This window comes from Otolemur garnettii, unplaced genomic scaffold, assembly GCF_000181295.1.
Source record: "Otolemur garnettii isolate 467f Iridium unplaced genomic scaffold, OtoGar3 scaffold00003, whole genome shotgun sequence".
NCBI lineage: Eukaryota > Metazoa > Chordata > Mammalia > Primates > Galagidae > Otolemur > Otolemur garnettii.
The window spans coordinates 46,938,549-46,948,750 of NW_003852398.1; the positions used below are offsets into that span (position 1 = coordinate 46,938,549).

General features: G+C 35.3%; 1 protein-coding gene across 1 annotated transcript in view; it reads right to left on the reverse strand.

Moving 5' to 3' along the window:
• SLC12A2 (solute carrier family 12 member 2) overlaps positions 1–10,202 on the reverse strand; it is a 90,728-nt gene that overhangs the window by 30,980 nt on the left and 49,546 nt on the right. Inside the window, exons 11-15 of the mRNA XM_023514764.1 lie at positions 8,295–8,402; positions 7,124–7,247; positions 4,623–4,724; positions 2,619–2,774; positions 1,131–1,230 (exon numbers count right to left, since the gene is read on the reverse strand). Of these exons, the coding sequence (XP_023370532.1) occupies positions 1,131–1,230; positions 2,619–2,774; positions 4,623–4,724; positions 7,124–7,247; positions 8,295–8,402 (590 nt within the window). The remainder of the gene's footprint in view (positions 1–1,130; positions 1,231–2,618; positions 2,775–4,622; positions 4,725–7,123; positions 7,248–8,294; positions 8,403–10,202) is intronic.

Below are 10,202 nucleotides of genomic sequence, written 5' to 3' on the forward strand. Positions count from 1 at the left end.
GATCTTTGGGACAAATCTTGTGAGATTTGTTTTCCCTCTTCCAACCATATTCGTGTATAATTCTGATAAAAATTAAAAAGCTAAACTGGAATAAAATATTTCTTTACAAATGTTCCCATTACTAATGCTAAGCCAAAGCAACGGGGTTTTCCTGATGGCAACTTACTATAACTTTGACTCTTGTTCAGACTCTCAGCTCTGGGACCCAACTTTTTACACAGAAGAATCCTTTTTGCTTTTCTATCTTCCTTAGCATCAACGACCCCCAAGTTTTCTTCCCAGAGCATCCATTCTATTTTCTTTTCTCCCTTTTTTTCTACCCCAAAGCTGAAGATCTGTGATCTTTGGGAACTTTTCACTCTAGAAAAAAAGGAAGGGAGTGGGAGTGGTCCAAAGGAGTAACAAAAAATACACAAAGACTTTTCTTACTGGGAGAGATTCAGTAAAGCACTTATCCACTTTTCAAAGTTTCTTTAAAAAAAATAATATTTTCCCTTTTGGTTTACTGACAAGCATGGAAAATATCTGCATTTACCATGCAGAAGCCAATGACAGTTAATAACTAATAACCAAAGAAAGTTTACACTGAAAGTTTATAATAAAAAAGATTAAATGTGCTCAAAGTCATTTACTGAGGAAAAAGAGTAATAAATGCTCTTTAAGGCCTTGATTCTTTCTTACTGTAGCCGGCTTCCAGTTGGTCAGTGATAAAGAAGAAATTAACATGGAAATATTTGGTATTTTACTAAAACTACAAAATAAGGTATGTCAAAATGTTTCTGCGTTCCATAGTTCCATACTCAGTAGTTATATATTAGTTATATAACTTCAATGGCCATGGAGGAAAAATATTTTCCCTTGACGATACCTATCGCTTAAAAGCCTACGAATGAGAGACCTCCAAAACTTTCGTAACATTTTTCTAAAGCAAATGGTAATTTTCCTCTTGTACAATTTTGGCTTTATATAAAAAAGCTGCCCAAGTTAAACTAAAACAAAAAATAATATTCTATGCTTTTAGCGAACTTTCTGTGATCTAACAGTATATAAAAACATTGCTGAACAATAATATAAGAAATGATTGGCCAATTGAAAGAAAAGGCTTCCAGGTCACCATCCATATTACTTACCTAAAGTTCTTTACATGGTCTTCCACCCCAGAAAGACGAATTGAATGCTGCAGTGCATTCAGGTAAGTCAGGGCCTGAGTAGAGGACCCCCAGTTGACATCTGTGGGAAGACCATGCAGGCAGTGAAACACCAGTCACAACCCACGGAGACACAGAGAATTAACTCATGCTTGCGTGTTGAAAAATTCAATTCTAAAATATAGTTCTTATAACTTTCAGAGTTCAAATATATACCATGACATTAAGACTATGATGATGTAAACTGTAATTCCTTTCAAGAAAACATCTAGTTTAGAAAAGACAAAGATGAGAGTGTGCAGACATACTATGCATAAAACTCAAAAGAGTCTTTTACAAATAAGGGGAAAATTTTTAAATTACTATTTTAACACAGCCAAAGGTCAGGGAAAGGAGAGCCCTGGCTTCTAAGAAGTTACTTAACTGTTTAGGTTATTTGAACAGAAATATTTTCCTATTGAATAAACAACTTGGACGTCAAATGATTTTAGACATTTGTTAATTTATAGAAATAGGTATGTTGAAGAAATAATTGCTTCTAAATTATTTTGTCCATTTCATTTCTAGAGCTACCACTCTAATCCAAAATCTCACCGTTTCATATCTGGATTATAAAATGTTTCCTCACTGTTTGAAACTACTATATTGCAACTATTCTTATAATCTCTCCCTAATGTACTCTAATAGACTCAAACTTCTCCAATCTTTATTGTCAGATTTTTTCTGTGTTGCGTGTTATATCCCGGATCCTGGACCAATCCTAATACACTCTAGCATCATTACCTGACATAGAAATGCACAAAATTATGCCAGTATGACAGATGCTGGGTAATCATCAATTATTTCCAGTTAAAACATGCTTGGCCAGCTTTTCCTACTGCGCAGGAACCTAATGGGAAAGATACTATGTCTTCTATGTATTTATGAATTTACTGAATAACTATGTATTTTAATTCCATAGTATTTACTATAGTTCTAAGATCATACTAAGTTACATGTATGCTTTTTAGGCTACAGCTAATACAATACTGTACATCAGAAACATTTAAAAGAATAATTTTTAAAATATATTAACTATAAAAGGTTAAATATACACATTTATTATTTTTCAACAAATGAGTTAATTTTAATTTATACATGGTAGATAATAATGGGATTTCATACGAATAAAAAGTCTTTTAGTAATTGTTTCATTAAAACTACATGTATCTGGGGTGGTGCCCGCAGCTTAGTGGGTAAGGCGCCAGCCACATGCACCAGAGCTGGTGGGATGGAACAAACAAACAAACAAAAAAAACTACATGTATTTGGGAAAGAACAACAAAAAACTACGTGTATGCAGAAATAAAGCATTTTAGATTATACAAGAAGTAGCTTTCAAATATACATTCTTATGATTAAATAAGAAAAGTAACAAAGAACAGCTAAGTGTTTTCCAGCTTGAAATGCTAAACAGAAAAGGTTACTGACCTGGTTTTTTGTAGGTAACATAAATATACAGCCCAAGGACTATCACATATGTTAGCAATGCAGCCCACCAGTTAATGACAAACATCACTATGCAACAAAGAATCGCTCCAATAAGTGATATCCACATGTTGTAGTATTTGAATGCAGGACGCCATCCTAACAATGACAAATAAATGGATAAATCAAAGTCATTCAGGACATCTCCTGTGCTATCTACAATGCACACATATATTCACAAAATAACTTCATTATGCCTGCCACAGTGAGAGGGCTGTAAGCATGAAGCATAAGCCTACCATCTAACAGTAAAGTCAAAGGCGGTTACTGATCACAACTGAACTTCATGATTCTTTCCAGACAGAGCAGCACTGTGCTGCACAGGCTGGAGTGTCATGCTGACAGACACCAGAGCTCCCAGCAACCTCAAACTCCTGGGTTCCAGTGATTCTTCTGCTTCACTCTACAGGCACCCACCACAATGTCCAGCTGATTCTGTCTAGAGACAGGGTCTCACCCTTGCTCAGGCTGATCTTAAACTCCTGAGCTCAAGAGATTTTCCTGCCCTGGCCTCCCAGGGTGCTAGAATTATAGTTGTGAGCCACCACACCTGGTCTGAATTTCACTGACTGTTGATAGCCATGGAGAAGGCACATCAATTCCATGTTACTGTTATCTTACCAGTTCTGTATACAATAAACTCATTGTAAAAGAAAGTCAATCAGCCTATCCTAGTGAATGCTAAAAACCACAGATGGTTTAAAAAAAAAGAAATGGTGAGAAGAGTCCTTAACACTTTTTTTTTTTTACCATTTTCTAATGAATATAGAAAACATTTCCAAGAAAGTATTAATGAAAATCATTAAAAACTCATCAACTAGCTACAAAAACTAAGAGTTGACTGTAGAAACACACACTTCCCCATTTTGTGGGGAACTAAGTTATAAACTAAGTATAAACTAAGCTCACTCTAAAACATATTAAAGATTGTGCTTTTAGATCTTCCACAGTCAAAAATATTTTTAAAAATCATTTGGGTAAAATTTACATTGTCATTACCTATCAGTACAAGGTATACTCTTGGGTGACAGACGGACCAAAAGCCGAGACTCCACCACTACACCACACATGTGCAAACATCCAATAAAACTTAATTTGTACTCTAAATTCACGAAAATGTTAAACAATGTGAAACTAAAAAATAATTAAAAAGTCGTGAAACATTAGCAATTTCCTAAAGGTCAATCTAATAAACCAAAATTATCACCCATAAACTATTTTTTGGAATACAGCAAGTAATCAGTACACATTTAATGAATAAGTTTATTTAAAGTTGAACAGAACCTCAAGTAACTCGTAAGTATAATAAAAATTTCCTTTGCAGATCGTATCCACTCAATAATAAAGCTCTGGTAATACTATACTAAAAAACATCTGTAAAGTAAAAACTGAAACTAAAGTGGGAGCTAAAGAGTCCCCATACTTTATCTTTCCTATTATGAAAGACTTTCAGATCCTTAAAAGGAACGATGGTTTTGTTCCTTCAGTTTCTTCCTTAATTTCCAACTATTGTGACAGTTTATAATAAAGGACTTAAACTCTTCTTAGTTGATAGAGACCCTTATGTTAGAATTCTACAGAACTGATTTTATTAAAAATGTTTTGGGACAGGCTAATTATTATAATAATATTGTTAGAATTAAAAACAGAAATCTGCTAAATAAACAGTAAATACCAGTTCAGAAAAACCAAACCAGTAAAATAATTCTTTTACAGTTAGAATCAGAGATTAATGCGACCTTAAAATTCTTTGAAGACAAGAAACAATATTAGCAGTGAACATCATGAAATTGAGACTTTGAAGTCTCAATTTAATTATAAAGGCAGACTTAGGACTAACTAGTGAATCCCACACATAGCACATTTTAAAATGTGCAAAACTTTTATTTTCTCTTAAGTCAAAAGCAGTAATACATTTACAACACTTAAAAAAAAATGTAAAATCACCTGGAGATTTTGCAAGTGATGCATGGAATACTGAGAAATTAATCAGCGCATACGATGCAAGGAAGAAGTTAGAGATGATCGGAGCAATAACGTTCAGTTCAGCTGTAAAGGAAAGAGAAGCAGATTTATTGATGTATCAGATATTTTAACTTCTTAAAATTATGAAATACTCCAAACTTTTAGCATAACACCCCTAAAAGAGCTGACAATTAAGTTTGTGAACTTGCCACTGTGCCAAATAGCCTGATAAGGGTTCTGAACTTTGGAATATCAGTCTCAGAGCTGTGTCTATGCCAGCATTTGGTGGTGTCTTGCTGAGTGGTGTGCATTATTGCTGCGGTGTGTTTTTGTACGCTATTGTAAGAATGTCAGAGCTTCAATTAGACAATGAACAAACATTACATATCTTGTTAAGAGTGAAAGTCCAAGTTTTCACTTGACAAGAGTAAAAATGAAATCAGACATATATTAGTCCAAGTTTATAGGAATAACACCAGGAAGAAAACAGCAATGTACACATGGATTAAATATTTTTCTGACGGTGAGAAAGTGTCACTGATGAAGAGAGTTCAGGGTGGCCAAGAACAAGCAGAACTGATGAAAACATTGCAAAAATTCATCGAATTGCATGTCAAAATCATCATCTGACTTTAAGAAGCATAGCAGACCAAGTTAACATTGATACAGAAACAGCTAAGAGCATGAGAAAGGTGGTTGCAAAAATGGTCCAAAGGAGCTCACCAGTGAACAAAAGCAAGGCAGAGTCAAAGTTTGCCAGGACCCTTTAGAGAGGCAAGACGATGTTTTAGGGCATTTTACCACCTGTGACAAAACATGGATGTGCCAATACCACCCTGAAACAAAGCGTCGAAGTGCACAGTGGAAGTCAGCCAGTTCTCCAGGACCACGAAAGTTCTGTCAGACCAAATCAAGAGTCAAAACGATGTTCCTAACCTTTTTTGGTAATAGAAGGATTATTTATGATGAATTTGTACCAACTGGACAGTTAACCAAGGTTACTATCTGAAAGTGCTGAAAAAGCCGTGTGAAAAAGTTAGATGAAAATGACCTGAACTTTCTGCCAGCAATACATGGCTCCTGTACCACAACAATGAACCAGCTCACATGGCTCTGTGAGGGAGTTTGCAGCCAGTAAACAAATAATTATATCGGAACACTCTCCCTACTCACTTAATATGACCACCAATGACTTTTTCTTTATCCAAAGATAAAGGAAATATTAAAAGGAAAACATTTCATGACATTCAGGATATCAGGATATCAAATATACCAACAGCTCTGATGGCCATTCCAGAAAGAGTTCCAAAATTGTTTTGAAGGGTGGCCTGGGCACCGGCATCAGTGCACAGCTTCCCAAAGGGAGGACCTGGAAGGGACCCGCAGTGATGTTCAGCAATGAGGGATGGAGCACTTTTTCTAGGACGAGTTTGCAAACTTATCTGTCAGGCCTCATATATCTCCTTCATACACTTAATATTTACATTTTGCCAAATATGCTTCTTATACATTATTTTTCAGAAATTAAACCCTATGTATACCACTGAAATTTCCTTTATATCTCACTAGGCCAAACTTGGCATATTCTGTCTAATTATATTACACAGTTTTATTATATATTATTTGGTCTATATGCATTATATAGTACTGTTTCAGATGTTTTAAAAGTCACATAAATAATCTCTTCTGTGCAACATTCTGCAATCTTTTACATTTATTACATTTGAAAGTCAGCATAAAGATACATGAAAACCAGATTTCTTCATTTTTTACTGCTGCAGATTATTCTGCAATTTCATTCTTCTACTGATTTACGTTGCCTCTATTTTTCATTATTACAATTAATGACCCTGGAAACATTCTTGACATGGCTCCTGAGACACAGATACAAGTTTCTGTAGGGTACATACCTAGAATAAGAAGTGCTAGGTCATAGGAAACTTGACAAGATATTGCCAACTTGTTCTCCCAAAGTAGCTGCACCAGATACACATTTCTCGGCATCACATGAGAGCTAGTTCCCACAGGCCCTGCAACACCTACTGGTGTCATCAGCCTTTTAATATCAATTCATCTCAGGACTTAGACGGAATTCTTCAAAAGTCTAACACCTTCTTCAGTAGTGGAAGACCCAATGGACCTTACTTTTGCTCAGAGGCAAAAGTGCCAAAATACATCGGCAAAGGCACTGCCTTCATGGGAACCCTGGAATCCTCCCTCTTATGCCGTTACCATATTTACTTTAGGGATAAGAATGTGGGTGATCCTTTTTAGCCCCAGTGGGCACTTGGTGATGGCAATAATTTTAGCAAATATACAGAGAGTGCTGTTATTTACAGTGCTTTATAAATATTCTCTCATCTGACTAGAAAGAAACTTAGCATACCAACTCAAATAATATTTTATTGATAATAATTCAATGTTTAGAGCTAATACACTATAGGCACCAAAATCTACATTAATACATCATTTATAGAACTAACCAATTAAGATGAATCCAAGTGCAATTAAGAATGTTAAAATGTAGCCACGGAGAGGTTCATTATTTTTCCCATAACCTTTGGCAAACATCTGAAAAGCTGGGTAGATGTTGTCCTTACACAGAGCCTAAAGGGAAAATGGAAACATTAAAATGCGAGGTATTAAAACTAGACATAGAGATCTGCTTAGCTGTAAGAAGCTGGGGGAATGGAACTCGAGTTTCTCAGGCCTGGTCCTCTTGTTCCCTGTCTCACACTACTTCATCTACCAACCATAAAGGAGAGTCAAACATTCCAAACATCAGGAGTGTAGCTGCGTTAGAACATTCCTCACGTTTCTATCTGCCTTAGCTAATTCCCATATTGAAATTCATTTTTTGTGTGTGAATAAGAAATCACAAGCAGATATACAAGTAAAATAAAGTTGGAAATTTGGTTTGACATTACGTATGACCTACTTTAAGACAACTCCAAATCTAAAAGCAGATAAAAATCCTAATTATAAAATTTAACCACTTTACTTAAAACATTATTGAACAGTATTTCAAGAAATACATTCTACACCTTTACTATATGTACTGGCTATAAATATAACATTAAAACAAGGCTGCAGAATCAATATTCCATTTCTTTGATTTAGTAACAAAAAGTAGTTCCTATCAGCGTCAGTTGTTTGTTTAATGCTCATTAAGGAAAGAAAAAGTCTATTCTATTCAACCATGTGGCATAAGTTAGTCCTTAAAATATTTGTAAAGTTAAGATATTTAGGTTGACATCAGGCTGACTGGGATGCTGTTTCCTATTTCTGATTTAGGGTTTAGAGTCCACTGCTAGTCTTTGAGAGACAGCTTGAAAATTTACACGAAGTATGTCATAAAAGCAAAAATCCACCATCACTTCTAAAAAGACAACTCAGCCTACAACTTGACAGTAGGTAAATGCATCCATTTACATAAATCTACACATTCACACACAGAGAATTAAACATACCTACCTTGATATAAGTGCGTGCGTATTTATCACACACACACATACATATGTGGTGGACAGAGACAAATGTGCAGAATTTGGTGGTTGACAGAAGAAGATTATTTAAAAATAGCAATAATCACAAATTGAAAAACATTACTTTTGTCCTCCCTTTAATAAAGCCAATTAACATGAAAACACTTACCTGAAATATTTTGGGAGCACTGACAAGGGAGGCTAATGCTGAAGAAAGAGTAGCTGAGAAGATCCCTGCAGAAATTAACGGGGCAAATCCTGACACCATACTCATTACCTTAAACGAGAGAGACAGAAATTGAAAAGTCAGTCTCACGAACAACTCAGAAAAGAACACACTATTATGTAGGTACACCTTGATGATTCTGATGGAGGAGGCTAACACTGGAGTAATTCAATAATAATGAACAATGGTATGCACATCACAAATATCTAAAACAGATTTACTACTGGCCTTTAGCTTTAAAAACATTATTTTTCTTTTGTATGATTTCAAATGCACATGATGGCAGAAAGAAGAGTATAATGGATGACTAACCATTCATCACCCAGTTTCAACAATGATCAACGTGGGCCAATCCTTGCACTGTTTTAAAACAAGCCCCAGATAGCATTTAATCCACAGCTATTTCAATGTGTATGTCCAACAGGTAAGGACTTTTGAATTTAAAATAATAACTGATTGACAGTACCACAAAGCCAGTTAGCATTCAAACTCCCAAACTGTCTCTCTTTTCTTAATCTTTTAAAAATAGTTTGTTCAAATCAGGACCAAATAAAGATTACATGTTGTATTTAGTTGATGTTCCTGGTAAGTCTTTTTCAATCTTCAAGTTCCTACTTCCTCTTCCTTTTATTATGGTTATGTCATTTTTCCTAAAAAGATCCCACGCCCTGGAATTTACTGACTGCACCCCCACTGTATTGTTTAACCTGTTCCTCCCATCTCAGTGTTTCTAGCACCTGGCACCTGGAGCTAGACAGTTAATCACACTGAGGTCCAAGGTTTTGGTAAGAATATTTCACAGGTAGCATGAGGTATTCCATGAGCAAGGTTGTTTCTTTTTGTGGTGTTAATTGACAGTATTGTTAAGTTTTTAAGTCCTTATCTCTTAGAGCTAAACATGGAAATATTACCTGCTGAAAGGATAGCTAATAAGGCCTAGTAGGATTTGCTTCCAAAAGATCTGGGATAGGGGAGCTATAAATAAAATTAGCCATGCCCTGATAGCTGATAAGACTGAGTAGGATGTACATTGTATATTATGTTGCTGTCTCTGTCTACATGTTCAAATATTTCCCTATGGAGGCTTTTTTTTTTTAATAACAAAAAAGAATTAATCAGTAAGATCATGAGAAGACAATCTGATAAATCCAAACTAATGGACACAATGCAAAATAACGTGGCTGGACTGTTTAAAACGTCTATGTCACAAAGATCCAGACAGGCTGGAAACTCCCCTAGGTTAAAGGCGCTTGGAATGACTTGATCACTAAATGCCATGTATGATCCTACGTTGGATCCTGGACTTGGGAAAACTGCTATAAAGGACATTACTGAAAATACAAATACAGACCATATATTTAAATAAGAGCATTTCACCAACAGTACATTTCTTAAATGAGATAACTGTATTATGCTCACATAAAGTATCTTAAATGCTTCATCCTGATTGCCATGTCATGATGTCTGTAACTTTTTCTCATAAAAGTGAGAGAAATTCAGAAATGGGGCAAAATATAACCAACTAATAAACTGAATGATGGATACACAGTTATTCATTGCACGGTTCATGCGCTATCTTGGAAATTTATCAAAATACGAAATTAAGATCCAAGAGTTGTACAACTTAATTCTAGCCTAAGAATATGGGGAGGGGTGGGGGAGGGGAGGGGAAAAGAGCAGATGGGTGGTGGGAGGGTGACTGGAAAGATCACCTATATGGTCTGTCTAACAAGGGTACAAGTGAACTTTTCTAGAACTAGAGTATAAATGTTTTAACACAATACTAAGTAAATGACACAAAGTCTATGTTAACCAGTTTGATGAAAACATTTCAGATTATATATGAAAACA